The 19,004-nt window shown below is 43.0% G+C and overlaps 2 protein-coding genes across 6 annotated transcripts in view; one reads left to right on the top strand and one right to left on the bottom strand.

Moving 5' to 3' along the window:
• Positions 1 to 962: 962 nt before the first annotated feature.
• Positions 963 to 15,057, top strand: BIRC7 (baculoviral IAP repeat containing 7). Of its 3 annotated transcripts, XM_010396853.4 has the most exons (8): positions 967 to 1,472; positions 1,723 to 2,181; positions 8,896 to 9,427; positions 10,436 to 10,535; positions 11,140 to 11,221; positions 11,307 to 11,352; positions 13,373 to 13,438; positions 13,919 to 15,057. In XM_010396853.4, the coding sequence occupies exons 2-8, from the start codon at positions 1,975 to 1,977 to the stop codon at positions 14,119 to 14,121; spliced, it is 1,236 nt and encodes a 411-aa protein (XP_010395155.1). In that variant the 5' UTR covers positions 967 to 1,472; positions 1,723 to 1,974; the 3' UTR covers positions 14,122 to 15,057. The 3 variants fall into 3 exon arrangements, with proteins under 3 accessions (XP_019139831.1, XP_010395157.1, XP_010395155.1); XM_019284286.3 differs by lacking the exon at positions 11,140 to 11,221 and having other exon boundaries at positions 963 to 1,472; positions 13,919 to 14,025; XM_010396855.4 differs by lacking the exon at positions 1,723 to 2,181 and having other exon boundaries at positions 966 to 1,472.
• Positions 15,058 to 17,593: 2,536 nt separating this feature from the next.
• NKAIN4 (sodium/potassium transporting ATPase interacting 4) overlaps positions 17,594 to 19,004 on the bottom strand; it is a 50,657-nt gene continuing 49,246 nt past the window's right edge. For all 3 annotated transcript variants that reach the window (XR_005603487.1, XM_039563595.1, XM_039563594.1), the window contains one exon: positions 17,594 to 18,876. Coding sequence is in view for 2 of the 3 variants with exons in the window: in XM_039563595.1 (XP_039419529.1) it covers positions 18,863 to 18,876 (14 nt within the window). In the remaining variant the exon portion in view is untranslated. The remainder of the gene's footprint in view (positions 18,877 to 19,004) is intronic.

The raw sequence follows: 19,004 nt of genomic DNA, 5'->3' as shown, positions 1-19,004 counted from the left end.
CCTTTCTATGAAGGAATTCTTCCTAATGTCCAGCCTAAGCTTCCCCAGGTGCATCTTAGGACCATGTCTCCTCCTGTTTACAGCAAGGATCATCAAAGCCCAACTGCTGTCCCAGCACAGGACACCCCCAACAAACCCACCATGTGTCTGAGATCATTGTCCAAATCTCCTTGAGCTCCATCAGGCTCAGTGCCATGATCACTTTCCTGGGGAGCCTGTTTTAGTTCACCCATTGCCCCAAGAGCTTTGGGAGCCCCATTTTCCCTCACACCAGCCCACAGTAGCCATGGCCAGGCCACTGTGGCAGAGGATCACAGCCAGTCTGACCACTGGCAGCAGCCACCCTCAACATGGGTTTTTATCAGATCAATTCATTTTTTTTTCCTTCCAGCTATTTTGCAGAACCTGGGTGGAATTGTGAGCCCCTTAGCCCAGTTTATATTGATTTCAATAGGGCCAAGGTGTAAGCTGCGCAAGCTACAAAGTTTTGTAACATCTCCATGCTTCATTTTGGGGGTAAAAGTGGCAAATTTTGATCCTTGTGAAATACACTAAACAACACAATCATGCTTTCCTTTAGATGCAGTTAAAACCAGAGTCTTCTCTGTGTTCACATGTTTGGAACTTGGTAGTTTGAGTTTGTACTTACCGTTCTAAAAAAATATCTGAAATGAAGAGTCCACTTTTGTCCTTTTTCTGATCAGACATAAAGAAGAAAGAGCGCCTGGAGATGCTTCGTGTTCTCTGTTTGACTTAGGTAGCAAGTAATAATTGGTATTTTCCTAGAATCCCAGAATGGTTTGGGTTGGAAGAGACCTCAGAGATCATCTTGTTCCAATCTGTGCCATGGGCAGGGACACCTCCCACTAGACCAGGTTGCTCCGAGCCCTTTCCAACCTGGCCTGTTCCAATTCTGTTTGTCTCTAGTGTAGTTCTGGAGCAAGTCAGTAAATCCCTGCTCTGGGCAGTCCCTGAGTGAGCTGGAAAGGCCATCCAAAGCACAGAGCTTCAAAAAAACAGGACGAAAAAAGTGACCAGCGTGGCTGGAGAGAGGAACATGTGTGTGGAAGGAGAAGGAAAGGCTGGATGCCTGGGTGATGGGCACTGCTCCGAAGTCCATGTGATTGTATATGTTCACATCTCGATATAGAAACGATGTGACTATGAATCATCCTCGCCAGGAGAGCATGTGGGCAGAACGTTAGAGCTCTCTGCTTCAGCATCCCAATGTACAGGGGGCTGCTCTTAGGCTGTACCTGTTAGATTAGACCCAAAGGCAGCAGGACACATATATACATGCATGTACACATCTAGGTCTTTGTGGGAATATTTTTTTTGTCTTTTGCATTTGGAAAATGTGGATTTTTTTTCTTCCTGGTAATGCTAAGAGTGATCTTGTCTATCCATTGAGAAGTGCATAATCTTTTAGAAATAAGACCAGGAAGATGAAAAGTCTCAGTCGAAGGATATGGGTAAGGTGATACTCATATTTATATATATATTATATAACTTAGGATACTCTTGGAGTGTAACACTGTAACCCAGGGGGTGACACAGGGTTTGGTTTTGTCTTAGTTGAAACAAATGTGTTCTTCTAGTTTAAGAAAAAGTTGTACTTATCTTTCTTTCCCCTTGCTAATACTCTCTGAAATCTCAGAACAGTTCATGTGTAAGATACAGAATACTTTTGTTGGTGTTTTCTTTTTTTTTTTTTAAATTTAGATTTTTCAGGAATTTTATGCAGCGCTCTCTGTTATGATCAGGGAAGAAAATCAAATACTGCCATAATAGAATCATCTCCCTCCTGGACCCCACACCCCTGTGGAATGTTCCCAAACCAAGGATCCAGCATTCACTTCCATCATTTGAGGGTGAAAAATAAAAGCAGACGCACAGAGAAATTGTATCTGTTCTTCTCTCCTGTTTCTCATGTCACTGACACATTGTTTGTGAAAACATGAGGAGGGAAATCATATGCAAAGAGTGTGGCCTGTGAACAGATCCCATCTGACATCAGCATCACACATGCTGTTCCCTGCGAGACAACTTCCTTGGAAAGCTGTGGCAGGGAGCTCAACGGAGCAACGACTGAGCACAGGGACTCTCCCCTGTCTCCCTCTTGATCTTCATCCGTGGCAACTCCTTCTTGCTGCTGTCGTGTGGTTTCCATTAAATTGTAAGGTCAGTCTGTCTTTGGTTACTTTGTTGTGCATTTTCCCCTTTAGCTCTCTGCAGTGACTTCAGGTTGGTCTGTTGTCTTTCTTCCTCGTCTCTCAATCTTGCTATTGATTATTGATACAGGGACAAACTAAACCTATTCCAGGCCAATTTGCATGGAAAAAAGCAGATGATTGTAGTGTGAATAGCTCAGGAATAGATCTTTCTGCCTGTCGCCCAAGCAATATTCAGGCAGCCAGGCACATTCTCTGCAATGAAAACACAGTCCAAACTATAGCAGGATTCAATTGGAAAATCAGATGTTCTGTGATTCTTGATGGCTGATTTTCTGCCAATTATAAAGTAGGATGAGCTCCATTAGAATCACAACAATGCCTGAAAAATCCTTCTTTACAGGTAATTTAATGGCTGAATGGTGGAACTTTGGTCACAAGTGGGTAAGAATCTCTTCTGAGGAGCTGTTAGTTTTATATGTGAACAATTTGGAGTTGCAATGCCACTCAGCTTACATGAGGCTCCAGGTCTTCTGTTCCTGTACCTCCTGGCTTGGTGTAGGTAAAGGGAATAAAGCCCAGATGTGAGGCTCCTCCATGTCAGAATCGGAAGGAACTGGGAAATGATCAGTCAGGGGGAGAGGAAGAAGCACAATTCATCTTTGGGGAAACCTGCCAGGTGCTACTTAGGAAGGAAAAAATCAAGGGAATATGATTTATGTTTTCCATACTCGCTGTGGAAATGTACTTAGCCCTACAGTTCTCTCCTCAACTTTAATTTGTATTCCCAATCCCTGTGCTGCTGCTCAGGCCTCTAAGAACTCTGCTTGCTCTTTGGATCTTTGGATTGTTGATCTGCTGAAAACTGAAAATAGTTCATTCAATTTGCAGCAGCATTGAATGTTTGAAGATTTTTTTCAAGTATTCAGAATGTTATGGGAAACAAAAGAAGACAACAAATAATGGGTTTGGGGTTGTTCTTTATTTCTTTTTTTTTCCCCTCATGATGTTTGGGTTCAACAGTGAGGGCAAGAAGGGGTAGAAAACTGAATGAAGAGAAAAAATGACCCTTGAAAAAGAAACTCACATTTTTCAGCTCCAAAAGCCATTTAGAAAAATAAAAGAGAAGCTATTTTCCACAAACACTTTCCTTTGAAAAAGAAGAGAACAGTAGTCAACCCACTCTTCAATAGCAAAAATGTTTTTTATAATAGGCTGAACACTTAAACCACAAAGTTGTGAAAGAGTTTTCCTTGTTTCAAAGAACTGGTATATTAGTTTGCTTCTCTTTCAGATCACAGTAGGATTTTAAGGCCAGTTCCTCTATTGATTTTTTGAGTATCTGCTGTGCTTTGCAGATTTTCCTTTTCATATGTACTGTGTTCTGTTCTGTGGGCTGGGATATTAATAGGATTTGATTTGAAGCACTTCCATGAATCACGTTGCAAGCTACATTTAGCTATTCCTAACTATTACAATACCTAAAGTTTTGAGGCAATCAAATGCCATGGTAGTGGGGGTCAGGGGAAAGAATTACAGCAGGAGATTGAAAGATTTGAATCCCTAGGAAATCACTTCACAAAACAGGTATTTGTTACTCACCTGTGCACTACTTCCAGCAGTCTCTATGTATAGTATGTGTACTTTTTACAAGAGCATGCAGTGATAGGATAAGAGGGAATGGCTTTAAACTAAAAGAGGGGAGATTTAGGTTTGATGTTAGGTTTGGTGTACTCAGAGTGTGGTGAGGCCCTGGCACAGGGTGCCCAGAGAAGCTGTGGTTGCCCCTGGATCCCTGAAAGTGTCCAAGACCAGGTTGGATGGGGCTTGGAGCAACCTGGGATAGTGGAAGGTGTCCCTGCCCATGGCAGGGGGTGGGAATGAATGAGCTTTAATGTCCCTTCCAACCCAAACCATCCTGGGATTCTATTATTTACTTCATAGCAACATTTTCCAGGCTTCCTGAATTAATGATTGTTAATGTGTGAAGAAATAAATCATTTATTATTATTAATGTGTTAAATTTGCTTTTCATTATTATTGAAAAGTCCACTGAGGGAAGTGCAGCAAGGAAGACATTGATAGGCAGAGAAGATCCCTGCAGATGTATAGCAGAACTTGTTATGGGAAAAGAAAAATTTGAGCTGCATGAAACAGCAAAGTGAGACTTCTGAGCTTTGCCCTGCCCTGAGGGAATGGCTTTGTGTTTGTCCCAGGGGTGACCAGTCACTTTTCAGTGTGTCTTGTCACTATTCACTGGGTTGGATCCTGCTTCCTGTCCGCAGTGGATTTGTTTTATGGATGCTGTGGAGCTCTGTGTCAATGTCCAGCAGTGTGCTTTGGTCCCTCAGGACTGCCCTGGGAGGCAGCTGAGCCGACAGGCTTCCTCACAGGTGTTCCTGTGGCAGGAGCAGTGCCAGCAGCTCCCCAGGGAGCAGCAGGGTAGCTGTTGTGCTGCAGGATGAGACCAGCTGGCCCTGCAGAGGGAAGGAAGGGGAAGGACAACACACGAGGAGGAGGCAGCCAGAAGAGGAAAAGAGAGGCCCTAAATGGAGAAAGAGCAGCAGTCATCTGTGTCTAGGGCTTTAAGTGTAATGATTTTGTCCACTCTGTTTCAGGCTGCTAAGCAGTTATATCACAGGGTCTGAACGTTTTTTTCTGCAAAATGGATCCACGTCTTCATAGTGGCTAATATCTGAGCAAGTGGGAATAGGAATTATGTTATAAATTTGCTTGATATCCGGTTCCTTTACACATCAGTTGCAGTGGCAAGCTATAGTGTCTCATGTTCCAGCCTCTTCGTTTCTTCACCAGTGCCAACTGATACCTTTTTTTTTCCCCTGTTATAAAAGCCTCTTTCCTCAGTAAACTCTTAATTTATTGATGAAAGCACAGCAGTCTTCCTCAAGCTAAGCTTCATCCCCTTACAGCTGTGTAGCACCTCAAGGGTAGAGATGCTGAATTCTGCTGGAGTTTTTCCAGGGGCTCCAGTCACTCCAGTGCTTTCAAGCTCTTCATTATGCTGTCTCCAGCTATACTCTGGGCCTTGTATTTATTGATTGTTTTCCTTCCAAATCAGGCTGATAACAGCAAGCAGATTTTTGATTAATCATGTTTATATTACTTTCTTCATCGAGTGTTTCCAATCACTGTCTAGTGATGGCACTGTTGATCATTATCACTGATCTGTCCTGGACTCCTGATTGATGTTTACTGATTCCCACATTTGTTTATCACTAGCTCATGACACTCTTCATTTTAAGACGCATTCAGAAGTTCAGTAGGACATCTTAATGCTCTGAAAAGGAACTGAAAATGTATGACTTGCTAAAAAAGCTCAATGTAAGTTGCATGCAACACATTACTGAATATGTTATTTGCTTTCCAAATCTTGGCGTGCTAAAATAAAATCCTATGATTTATACATGGTGACTTGTGTTTACTTGCTCTCAGCACCACACTTGGTATCATTTCATCTTCTTCTGCTACAGTTATCTCACTGGTCCTTCTCAGTTTTCCTCTGTTGGTGAAATGTTCCCCCCAAAATCACGAGTGTATCCCACAGATGATCAACCTTAAACCTGTCTTGAAGTTTTTATGATGGAAGAATATTATGTATACAAGAAAAAAACCCAAATAACCACTTCCAGAAACAGATAAATTTTGTCAATTCACTTAGAAGCTGCTTTTGAACTTCTCTGAGATTTATACGGCTTTTCCCTCTTTAACAATCAGGCTGGGTATTCTCCTAAAATAGGTGGAATTGTGCACACCTTTGAGAAGCCAGGTGGTTATAAGCAGTAGAAGATGAGGTCATTGCTTGTAAGATGCTTCATAAAATCGGAATTATCAGTCACTCTTATTGATTAACAGGTGATTTGCTACAACCCATCAGCAGACCCCAAACAGTCTCTGTAGGAGGGATTTTGTTAACACTGTCCCTTGGATTTTTAGGATGCAGTCTTCAAGAATCAGCATAGACTTAGAAAGAACAGGATCCGTGGAGCAGAAGATAATGTGCAATTATCTTTATATGTATTTTATTACAGAGAAATTCACTAAGGACAAACTTCCCCAGCACATTCTCTTGTTACAAGATTCTGTAAATGTCATATAAAAGCACTGCCCTCTACTGCTCAGGGGCTTTCATTAACAAGTATTTAATTAGAAAAAACCCAACACTTCTTTTTAATGAGAATGATTATATAGGCTTGTCTGTAAGAAAGACTTTGGATCTTTTTATTAAAAGAAAAAAGCTAATTTATCATTTCTAAGAAACATAAACCACCCGTGTTCTTATGTTTACACGGAGAACTGATATTTTGTCAAGAGTTTAGAAGAAGCTTTATGCCTCTTCTCAGGCAGTGGTAAAGAAAAACACATTTTCAAGTAATTGTACCTTTCAAAACTATCCCTAAAATCTTCCATTTTGTGGAATTGTGACCACAGGAAGGCAAAGGAATAGGAGGATTTCAAGTTGTGAAAATGTGATTGTAGAAAAAGACTTAATTCCTAAAGTAAGGGAAATGCAATCTGTTCAAACTGTCTGGAGAAAATTCTTGTTGCTATTTATCTGCTAATTTTACAGTACATTTTCTAAAGAAATGTCAGGTGCAAACCACATGTGAAAACAAGCTGAAAAGATGCAGCCATACTGTTATTACAGTCACAGCAAAATAGGGAGGCCATTGTATCATAGGAATCAGGATATCACACCTGGCACTAGACTAGGTTTTAACAAGATCAGCTGTTTTCTGGAGAAAATTTGAGCCTAACTTTTGCTTCCTGACTCCTATTTATAAAGATGAAATTTGGACTCATTAGCCAATAGAGAATTTCAGTCCAAACCTAACCAATTGGGGGCAACTAAGCATTATAAATGGCCTCTGAGGCAGGTGGGCTCGTTTATGCCTTAGTGGTGTTTCTCCTTTGGGAGAGGCTTCTGAGGAGAGAAGATTTTTGTGTGGAGCTTGTGGTATTGAGAGAATTTTAATTCATGGAAGCCTTCTGGGTTTTTGTTCGTTTGCTTCAGGTAAAGTTGGTTTTTTTTAAAAATAGTTTTATCTCTTTTGTGCTAATTGGTGGCATGAGCTGCAATGTTGCTTTGGCTTTGTATTACTCTATGTAAGTAGCAGGTTGTGAAAGAACATTAATTTTTAGTGGTGTTATAGCCATTTAAAATTTTAATTTGGTTTGGGGAGTCTTGTTAGCAAAGTTAATGAATCTTCTGCTGAGCACGTGAATATGCAGGTACACTATAATGGGCTTCTCAATAAGCAAAAGATAAATATGTTTGTTCTCCTATGTTGCACCTCAAAGCAAAAGCTGTGAAGCTTGGTCTCAAGGGCTTTCTAGGTGGAGGGAGGCTAAGACAAGCTGGTCATCATCTCTGTGAAACCCAGAGTTTGTTGTAGCTTAAGAGTTATAGCTTTTGTTTTGTTAGGGCCCAAGATGGGAACAGCACTGACTGGGGAGCTGTGCCTGGTGACCAAGCTTCTGTGTTCTGGGAGTAAAATCTGCTGTGAAAGCAAATAATCTGTCTGCTCCTCAGTTTGCTTAGCTTGCAAATTCTGCTGGGCGTCAGTGACTAATGGCTTTGGATTTTTCTTTATAGCAGTGGCATAGTTCCTGAGTAACTTCTTTATTGTATTAAATAAAGCACAGTTTCTGAAAGACACTTTTAGAGCTTTTCCCTCCAACTCTGGTTTCTGTCACTGTCATTATAGAATGAAATTCTGGTTGTTAATGAGCTTTTTCTTCCTTGCTGCCTTTTGTTGTGAGAGGCATGTGGCTGAGCAAGCTTGGTTTTGCACCTTTAACTTAGTTACACTTTGTAGGAACTTCACTCCAAAGGAATTAACTTGTTCCTGGTTCTCAGTTGTGTCATTGTAAGGCTGTTTGAAAGTGTCTTTGCCAGCCATAGGGAAAGTGTTGGACACAGTGGCTGAGTTGCAGTTCAGCTTAATCACCCAGGGAAGGGCTGTTACTTAAGCAAGATGAGAGCTTGGATAATCAGGCACTGGTAACTTCTTTAATTTCACTCTTACTCTTGTGCAGGAGGAGGACAGAGCAGAAAATGACAAAAACTAGAAAATCCTTGATTTAAGGACACCACCTCATAGAAACTGCACCTAATTATTTTAGGCTTGGAAAGGTTCTCTTTTATAGAGCTCTTTCTGGATATTCAGTGCTTAATAATCATAACAATAAGGTCACGAAAAATCTACTGATGTTTTGCCTGGTGTTTGGCTGTAAATAGGAGATTGAGACATTTGTTTGGGTGTGGCCGTTCTCTGTTTTATGGTGTGCCTGGTTTGGGGAATAAAAAAGCAGAGCCTTTCTAATGTTAGTTTAAAGGCTGAGCAAAATGGCTGGGGATTTATCTTGCAGATCAGATGCCAAAATCAGGATTGGTTCAGCTTGGGAGATGGCACAGGTTTTGCCTTCCTCTCTCTGTTCCATCTTTCCTGTAAATTGGCAGAGGGGTTTGGAAAGCGCTGGGCTCTTCCCATCAGACACCAGTGAGTGCTCAGAAAAGTTCAACAGCAAAGTGCAGAAGCACAGGGTCTGTGGCTGGGCTGCAATTCTGAAACAAGCTGGGCTTTGTTGATACCAGAAGCTTTCTGGAATGTGGGTGGGGATGAGGAATAATAATGCGGGGTGAGTGCTGCCTGGTGCTGGGAATGCAGCTGACTGCTCTGGGCTCTCCCATCCTCTCTTTCAGAGCACGGCCATGGGGGACGCAGCAGCAGCAGCAGAGCAGCCGGAGCCCAGGGGTGCTCGCTGCCAGCTCTTTGATTCCAGCATGAGGAACATGGCAATGAGGCTGAGGACTTTCCAGCAGTGGCCCTGCACCGCCCCTGTGTCTGCCCGGGATCTGGCCAAGGCTGGATTTTTCTACGTGGGCCCCAGGGATGAAGTGCAGTGTTTTTGCTGTGGTGGTGTCCTGAAGGACTGGAGACCTATTGATTGCCCCATAATAGAGCACATGAAATTCTTCCCTTCCTGTAAATACATCTGCGGTGAGGATGTTGGGAACCAGGAGGTGCTGTCCCTGCAGGAGATCTTTGACACTGTGGATGGGCAGTTCCTGAGTCTCTTGCAGGGGATAGTCAGTGAGGAGACAGCCCTGCCCAATGAGCCAGAGTACCCCGAGATGGTCACAGAGGAGATGAGACTGTCTACATTTGAGAACTGGCCTCAAAATTCCCACATGCATCCAGAGCAACTGGCTAGAGCAGGGTTCTTTTACACAGGTGGGTACTCGGGAGAAGTGTCCTTAACTCTTACTCACCTTAACTTTTGAAAGTTTCTCTATGTGTTACTGGTCTTATAAATACCTGTGAGTGTATGCATTGTAGTTAAAACCCACATCCTTCCTTGTGCCTGTGCTGTTTTACTTGCTGCTTGTGCACAGTTTGTTTCAACATTTAACTCCTGTTTGGGTACTGAGGGGTCCACTACTAAATAAACTCCCCTGCCAGCAGGAGTGGAAAATGTGATGTGTTTTAAACAGATGTTTTACTGACAGAAAAGTGTGTGCTTGAAGATCCATTGAGTGTATTTATTCCTTGCACTGCTAAAAGGACTTGAGGAGCTTGGTTTGTCATGTTTTGCATAGGCTCTATCTTGCACTGAAGCTTTTTCTTCTCAAAACCCCAAATCTGAGTGAAAGCTGTATAGAGTCAGCACATCTGGCTTGTTGTTCTAAGAACACTTTATTTGAAATACAGAAATAAGATACATTTTTTTTTTTAGGAAGACTTGTAATATTTCTTGTAATCACGTGTATGTGAATATCAATATAATGTTATTGTTTTCCTCTGAGAATGCTTTGCTGGTTAGGTAATAGGTTTGAAGAAATACTCATCTCTGAATTGACCAGTCAGAGGAAATATTTGTGCTATGGCAGATTGTGGTTAGTGAGCAAAGTGTGTTCACAGGTACAACTAATTACAGCTCTTCTCTAAATGCAGGCAGGGGGGTTGGCTGGGGGGGCTGTGCATGGCAGCTCAGCTGCTCCCATAGATGCTGCCTGTGAGCTTGTGACTGCCTTCTGGAATAATCTCAACCAGCTGCAGCTCTGGGAGCTCAGACTGAGTTCCTGCCCCTGTACAATGTCCACAGTGCTGGTAAATTGTCATGGTTCATCTCTTCTGTCCAAAGCCTGTGTTTTGTGCTGAGTCTTGCCCCAGGTTCTCACTCAGGGTTAGTGTAGAGCATGTAGTGTCTCAGATATCAAACAATCTCTTGGTCTCTTTCAGGACAAGGAGATGTAGTGAGGTGTTTTTACTGTGATGGAGGTGTGAGGAGCTGGTCCTTTGGAGATGATCCTTGGAGGGAACATGCCAAATGGTATCCAGAGTAAGTCAGTCTTGGTTAACAAATACCCCTCATAGCAAGGCCATAAGATAGGTCGTGCATTTCACACTGACAGATTTCTTTCATGGGATAGAAATATTTAGATCCTCTCACCTTAAAAGCAAAATAAGATGTTCAAATTCAGGTGGAATGGCACAGTTCAGACCTGAGATTCTCCAATTTGACCTAGAATTTACCTTCTAAGAGTTCAATTAAAATAACTTTCTTTGGCATCAAAGAAGAGCTTTCATTTCTCCCACTCTGAGGTACTAGAAGAAATGTACTGTAAACCTTGGGTTTCTGCAGCAGTTCTTGTTTCTTCCTGTGAACTGCTCTCTCATCACAGTTCCTGTGGTCTATTCTAAAGCATGTTACAACTGAGCTTATCCTAGGCCAAAATGAAGACTGAATTAAGGGGGAGGAGGGATCATGATCTCTTACTTCTCAGCCTTTGTGCAAGAGGTGGGCAGGAGAAACCCTGTGTTTAATGGATACATAGCGGTTTGCTTATTGCTCATAGCACCCTTTGCTTCTAAAATTCAAACTACTACTGCTAGCTTCACTTGGGAGATCCTGTACTAATGTCTTTAAACCTTTCTGATCATAGGTGTGAATTTTTACTGCACTCAAGGGGGAGAGAATTTGTTAGCAGCGTTCAGGCAAGCTTTTCTACCACCCTGCTGGCTCCAGTGAGTCATGGATATTTTGTGTGTAGTGGATTAGGTTTGGTAGATGGTGGAGTTTTGAACACACTTCTTTTTGTGTCATTTTCAGAGACATTCCTGGGATCAGACTGAGCAAGACTCCTCTCCTTCCCAAGGTTAGTGCAGTAATTCCATGGTGTTCCATCGTCTGGTGAACTTGGTGTAGTCTGAGTTCCATCATCCCACCCCAGCTCCTGTGCCCTCTGTAGACAGGGTGTTTGTGAGATGTTTTGATATTCTAGCAGCTGTTTCTCTTTGGTTTTAGGAAATGGTCTCTAGCTCAAGAAACAAAGTTACTTGTTCTAGTGAGACCTCTTAGTCTAAGACCAGAGACACTTAGCTAGTCTGGAGATCCTGTGAATTTTGAGTGCTTGCCTAACTTACCTTTGGCTTTTGTATGCTCTTGCTGTTGATGTCTGTCTGTAAAGTCTTTCACTAAAACATTAAACAGGCTTGATAAGAAACCAGAGAACAGTGGAGGGTCTAGGCATTCATGAAAGTGTTGATCCTAGGGATTATTCCCATTTATCAGTTGCTCCCAGAAAGGTAAGTAGGTGAAATTTGGCTCCCATAAGCTTAAGCAAGACTTGAGCCTTTGAAGAGATTGCCAGCTGAATTTCCTACTTCTGTTGTTACTGATGAATGGTTAAGGTAGGAGAGGCCTTAATTGGGATGTTCCACTTGATGTTCACGAAAGCAGTTCCGAGGCTTCTGTTCTGGGATGTGAAAACAAAGATAAGGATTCTGGGCTGATGCCAAACACAGGAGACTATGTTCACTGATAAAGTAAAATAAACCATCCAAAATAAGTGTCTGGGCTTTTATGAAATTGGTTTTGATTAACTTTCTTGTGAATTATGATTTGAAGTAAAAAATAAATGTGGATGTTAATCTGGCTATATGGATAGCTTGAGGAGTGTTCTAGAATATATTAATGCCATTTTACGTAGAACACCTTCAAGGAATGGCACACTTTTTGCCCAAAGCTCTGCCTTTTTGGTAAAGTATCTGTTCACTGCTTTACAGATCCTCTGAGAGATTGGAAATTGCTGGCTCATCCTTCTGAGGATCAGAGTGCCATAGTGCAGAATGTCCTGCAGATGGGCTTTGACCCCACCTGGGTGGCAATCCTGGTAGAGAATAAATTTGGGCTGACTGGGACTTTCTACCTGTCTGAGTCTGAGCTGATCTCAGACCTGCTGCAGTCAGGTGGGGGGGCCAGCAGCAGTGCAGGAAGAAGCAGAGGTAGGCCTGACTCACACCTGGGCTGGGGTTTAACCTCTTCCTCATTGCATCTGGAGCACTGCTGGGAGTGTCTTGAGGGTCTGCCTTCACTCTGCCCAGGCTGGAATTAAGAGGAGTAATGCCCCCAAGCCTGCCTTCCCTTGGGAGGCTGAGCAATGAGGTTCTGATTTAAAGAAACCTGGAGAAGCTGTGGTTACTGGGATGTCAGTGGCTGTATCTGCCTGCACTGGGCTGTGGTGGGGATATCCTTGGTGTTTCCTGCTGCCCTCAGAGCTGCAGTAACCAGCAGCTCCACGATGTGGAGGCTTGTGCATAGATTCACATCTGATCCAGACAGAGGCAGTTTTCTGAAGCAAAGCTTCTAGGATGGATGATCACTCCAAGCCTATTTAAAATTGGATCAATAACTTGATCAGAAACAGCCATGCTTTTTGTCTAGATAGTATATATTTTCCTTAACTTCTGTCTGTCTTGTGTTATCTGTTTTGTGAAGCCTGTTTGCCAAGTGAATTTTACTTGAAGATGCAGTTCCAAAGCTCCTGCCTCCACAGCGCGGTCTGCCATTTCTGTAGCTAACATGGGAAAAAAAAAAAAATCCACAAACCTGAAATTTTGATTACATAGCAGTATAGGAGCTGGAATGACCAGCTGATGTGATAGATAAACCAACCTTGAGGAGAGAATGTGATATGGACAGACAGGCATTGGCAGGGAGTGAACTTACATAGCTACTGAAGCACCACAGAGAACATCAGCCACACCAGGCTGAGTAAAGAAATTTTTAACTAAATACTTCTGAGGTCCAGGGTATTTCATCTTTTCACACAGCACTGTCTGGAGAGGGATAAAGGGGGGTAGCATTCAATACCGTCTTCTTTTCTGGTTATACAGGAGCTGTTCAGAGAGAGACTGGAACATCAAGACAAGAAATGCGATCTGTGCAGCAAAAGGAACCAGGTGCTCTGGGCTGGCAGTGGTGGGGAATTGAGCTTCAGCATAATTGGGAGGGCTTCTAGAATAACAGTATCATTATACTAACTCATTTTTTCAATTTTGAAGGGGACTGTGTGCTGGTTTGAGTGGTACCTGAGCACAGAAACCCTTTTTCAGGGATTGGAATGCCCCTGTGAAGCAGCTGTTGCAAAAAAATCCAGTTTATCAGGATAATTATGTACCATAGTAAATGCTGTTGATCTGTGTCCCTGCTCGGTCCAGCAGGTGTAGATAAGCTGAATCTTGTGTAGATAAGCCAGTCTACAATAGCTGTAGTTTTCCAGCTTAAATGAAACTTGCCTAAGAGGTACTTTTGCCATCTTCACAGTCTGAACAAAACAGTGGGCAAATTGCAGTGTGACTTCCTAAGCTGTCACAGCTGGGACTCTGGAGCTGTGACAACATTAACAGTTTGGGCTTTTGTTTTTTTCTTTTTTGGTAAAGATGAGCCTCAGCTGAGCACAGAAGAACAGCTCCGCCGCCTGCAAGAGGAGAGGATGTGCAAAGTGTGCATGGACAAAGAGGTGTCTGTTGTGTTTGTTCCCTGTGGCCACCTGGTAGCTTGTGGAGAATGCGCCCTCAATTTGAGGCTGTGTCCCATCTGCAGAGCTGTCATCCAGGGGAGTGTGAGAGCTTTCATGTCCTGAGCCATGATGCACCTGAGGGGAAAGATAAGTCTGTACAACTCATTTGTAACTCAGCAGAGGGAGGAAATAAGTAAAGAGTTTGATGCTGGAGCATTCTTATTTGCAGGGTAGCTTGGCATAAGTGTGAAAACTCACTAAATGTGCCTCCCATGCACAGTGTTCCTAGGAATAGCTGCTGGTTTGATGTACTCTTGCTGATCTTGCTTTAGGACTACTCCAGGAAAACTCTGCTGGGCTCTTTTGTCCTCCAAATGAGGCTGTTGTTGACAGAGATTCTCCTCCACATTTTTGTGTTCTCAAGTGACTCTTTGCTCTGTGTTGAAATCAAAGGCTGTTTTCAGCAGACTCTCTGGTTCTTTCACTCACTTAGCAGCTGTCTAGAAATTATTCTGCTAGGGATTCCTTCAGGAAGTTTGATTGAAAATGGGAGTATTTTTTGTACAAAATGCATTCCATTGAGACTAGAATACTCAGCAGCAACGTGTTGTAGGGGAGGGAGAATCTACCTTTTTCTCCCCTTTTTGTTGAATCTTCGACAACTGATGAAATGTTTCAGTAATACTCAAATTTGCATAACTAAGTGGAAAAGCCTGGCCTGACTCTCCAACCTCTCTGCTCTCAGCTGACCTCCCCAGGTGAAAGGCTCTTTGCTCAGGGTCACTGAATGGTCTCCTAGAAGCTTCTTATGGAGCCCTTCCCTGGCTGTTGGGTACTATCCTACTAGAAAACAGCTCTGGAAAAATACCTTTTTAGAACATCTCTTTGCTGGCTAAACTGGTGATTCTTATTTAAAATGGAATATTCTATCATGTAGCCAAAAAGAGTAAGTTTCATCCACAGTATCCCTTGTTAACTGAACGGGAAAGGAAATATGTTTTTAAAAATAAACTGTTCTTTTTCATGGAATAAATTTTTTCCTTTGTTTAATTTAGAGGTCTGAGTATCTGATTGTAGTACAATTCCCTACCAGGGGAGGGCTGTGATGGTGTCCTAAGATGTTAGAGTGACATCAGGTTGTAAATCACATCTGTCCTTCAGTGCTGCATGGGCATGAGTAAGAAAAGCAACTGTTCTCACCATCCACTAATTTCCTTTGGAATTCACCAGACAGCACATGGGTCATAGAGCCTTCAGATGGTTTGGGTTGGAAGGGACCTTAAAGCTCATCTCATTCCAACCCCCCTGCCGTGGCCAGGAACACCTTCCACTATCCCAGGTTGCTCCAAGCCCTGTCCAACCCCACCTTGGACACTTCCAGGGATGGGGCAGCCACAGCTTTTCTGGGCACCCTGGGCCGGGGCCTCACAGGGAAGAATCTGGTTTGTCCAGGTTATCTTAAACTGCAAAAGAAGGGATAAGGATGCAGGAGAACAAGGATCCGATACATGAAACTGTTCAAATGGGGAATAATTCTGCATCTGAGCCCTTTGCAGAGTTTTGGTAGGTGGCTCTTTAGTCTGTGGCTCTGGAACTGCTTCTCTTTAGTTCCAGCTCTGGTTACTAAACAGGCTTATGGGCTTGCCTGTGAGTAACTTTAAGGTGTCAGTTATCTATGTGGATCACATGGGAAGGCAGCTGTCTTCATCCCTGCTTCAGAAGGGAATATTAGTTCTTGGCAAAGCTGAGAGAAATTACAAGTTGAGTGGTTTAAACTCTGCAACTCTTGGAGGAATTGGTTGGGTCTCTGCCAGACCCAGCAGCTTTCCTAGGGAGCAGAATGTCACCACCATGCCAAATAAGGTGTTGTCTGGGTTCAAGATATCACTGGCTTTGTTTTGCCTCTATAAATACAGCAAAAGTGTATAGTTTAAATAGATGTGCTAATCTGAGAAGGGAAAACAGCAGCTCACTGCTGGAGCAGTGTTATTTCCTCCCAAACTCATCTCAGTGTGACTGGAACCTAAGCAAGGCGGGAAATGGACCAGCTTTCTGGGGTTTCTCCTACTGAACACTGAAAATTGTGGCTTTTCCACATCAGGAAGGGAGGAGCTGTTTTTTTTCCTGTGGGGAAATGTCCCTTCAGAAAGAGGTACCATGCTGTTCAAGAAACATCTCCAGGGATGTCTGTCCCCAACAGAGGGAGATAAGGGAACACACCTGAGCACCACCTTCAGCTGCTCCCTGCTCCTGGATCAGGCTGGAGATGGGATGGGATGGAGTGGACTGGCACTCTGTGCCCTCACAGAACAGAGGGTCACTGTGTCACCTTGTGGTACTTGGAGTGGGTCTAGCACAGAGCAGAAGCAGGAGTTCAGAGCATGAGGATGAATGGCTCTGCTAATGAAACCTGGAGGAGGTAATTAAGTGTGGAATATGACCCTGGGTAGCTTTGTTTCTTCTCAGGCTGATATTTTTTTTTCTTATGATTAATGGCAGTCATTGGGACTGCATATTATAGGCTTACCTGAATATGGGCTTGGTGTTTGTTTTACTCCTGTTAATTGGTGCTTTATGCTACAATGAACACAGGCAACTGAGTGGTAGTTCTGAAGCTACTCAGTCATCACACTTTTATTTAGTTGATCTTTACCAGTGTGTGTTAAAGCCAAGGGGCAATGCTGTTAAGTGCAGAGTTTGATGCTTTATCTCTTTAGAGGACTTGGCAAGTGGTTTTGATCAGTTTTATTGGTGAAAGTGGCATCAGGGCTTGGTCAGTTGGAGAGGTGTAGTGTTAAAAACATGCAGACCTCAAAATAATTCCAGAAGTTCCCTCTTATTGCCACCTAAAAGAATTGCTTCCTGAAACTACCAGTGAAATGTTTCACCTGTCCAGAGCTGAAACTGTGCTTTTTCTACCATCTGTGTTGGGTTTTGGTACCTCCTGGTATCTGATTGATAATACTCTCTCTGAGGAAAAGAAATCACATTAAACCAAAAAGTGTGAAGTCAGTGCTTTCTGAGAAAAGATTAATTTAAAAAGCCCCAAACAAATGAAATCTTTCATGGGAAAATCTCATTGAAGAGAGGATGTGTATTCTTTTCCTTTTTGTTTCCCTGCCTCTCCAGGGAACATCAGGTGGGCAGGCAGGAATGAGTGTGATACAGAAAGGAAGTGAATAAAGGAGAGGTAGAGAAAGTGTTAATGGTGTGTGCACACTGCTGTGTGGGATCTCAAAATGGAGAGTAGCTTGTGTTTCACTGATATTTCTTAACTTGGTAGTGACATAATATTACTAATAAGGGAGGTAGTTGTGTTTTGTCAGGCAGAGCTGTCAGGGTTGAGCTTTTTTCTTTGAGTTACTAAACTAGGATGAAACTAGTTGTCTGTTTTGGTGGCTAAAAGAAGGGGAAAAAAGACCCTACAGAAAACAACATTTTTAGTTGCAGCTGCACTCAAGCAAAACTTAGGATGTTTGGGTATCTGGAATAGAAGTCACACAGAAGCAAAAAATACTCTTAGTGCTTATACATTTGGGTTTATAAAAGATGATTTTGCTTCCTGGGCCCCTTGGAATGAGACAAAAAAAAAAGATTTAGCACTTAATGTTTTTATTTTTTTCTTAATTCTTCCCTCACACTTCTCCCTAGCATGGCTTCTAGCTTGACCCTTCTGAAAAGCATTTCTCAAAAAATGCCAAGTAATCCCAAGAAGATTAGGCAAGTCAATAATGAATTACAACAGCACTTGGAAGTAGCAACCCAAAAATGCCAGGGCTGGCTGACAAGTGCTCCTCCTCTGCTTTTGACACTTAACATGCTGGGAGACACAGCTAACAAAACTGACTTGGTTTTGTTGTTTTTTTAATTAATTGCTGCAGCTCATTAATGCAACTTTATTACACTCACATTCCCCCTTCAGCCCCTTTCCCTCCCCTCGAAAAACCTGTCACAGATGAAATTCTTCCATCTCGATGTTACCATGGAATAGGTGTGGCTCTAGGTGAAGAAGGCAGGTGCAAACCCACCTCTGATCCATGAGGAACTGGGTCTTTTCCAGTGTCCTGCAGCAGGATTCAGCTGCGTATGTGGCTACACCAGGGTTAATTTAATGTAGCTGGGCAGACCCAGAGTAAGCTACAGCTGCTCCAGGAATGGCTTGGCCGGTTGCAGTGGGGAGAAGCTCCCTGCTGAGTGAAGAAGTTTTCAGCTGTTCAGCATTACAGGAGTTAGGCCACAGAGCACTGAATTCCAGGACAAATGCCTACTGCCACGTCTACAGAGAATGAGCAAGGGAGTCCTGGGTGGTTGGGGAGGAGGAAGGGAAGAGTTCTCATCTATAACTTAAAACCCAACAATGCCTAAGTAACTCAAGTGTAAAGAGACCCCACCTAGTTTTATACAGGCAGGGAGGAGATGAAGTTGTGTTAGGGGATTTAGGCTCTGTTCAGAAAAAGGGGAGGAAACTAACTACAGAACATATGAAATGTCCCAGGGTGTTATGCAGTGCTTCCTTCTTTCTGGATCCATGGCGCAAGGAAGCAGCTCCGACTTCAACTGTAGCTCTTGAGAGAGGCTCTTGGTGAACTTGTTCTGCCAGAGGTCTTCAGGCCTGTGCCATTTCTGGGCCAGTACCAGCAGACTGCGGTAGGAAAGGTTCGTCAGGGCACTTGGAGAATTAAAAACCAACTGTGTGGCCATTCTTTGATGTACATTCATTGCGTTTGAAAAGAAGACAAGGACCAAAAAAATGGAATGGAGTTCACCATCCTGCATTTCCTCTGCCAAAGATCCAGGCCCCAGGGGACTGTTTCCTGCAGCACCTTTGGTGGAGTGCAAGGTTTATCCATCCTCTGGCTCCTCTTCACTTACGCAGGCCTGTAAGAGGGGGAAAAAGGTGAAGGCAGGATGTGAGTATGGAGCAAGTACTCAATTGCTTTCTTCATGTAACAGAAAGGGTGTGGAAATAATGAGGACAGCTTTTTTCTTTTGTCTTCTGGACTTTT

Source organism: Corvus cornix, chromosome 20, assembly GCF_000738735.6.
Source record: "Corvus cornix cornix isolate S_Up_H32 chromosome 20, ASM73873v5, whole genome shotgun sequence".
Taxonomy (NCBI): Eukaryota; Metazoa; Chordata; class Aves; order Passeriformes; family Corvidae; genus Corvus; species Corvus cornix.
Note: the sequence above shows the minus strand (reverse complement) of the source record. Positions and strands in the feature narration are given on the sequence as shown.

What these genes read in the sequence shown, in the direction of transcription:
- BIRC7 (XM_010396853.4), top strand. Translation starts at nt 1,975, where the DNA reads ATGCAAAGAGTGTGGCCTGTGAACAGATCCCATCTGACATCAGCATCA. An exon ending in CATGCCAAATGGTATCCAGA is followed by an intron (nt 10,536 to 11,139) that starts GTAAGTCAGTCT and finishes TTCTGATCATAG; the next exon opens with GTGTGAATTTTTACTGCACT. An exon ending in TGTGCAGCAAAAGGAACCAG is followed by an intron (nt 13,439 to 13,918) that starts GTGCTCTGGGCT and finishes TTTTTGGTAAAG; the next exon opens with ATGAGCCTCAGCTGAGCACA.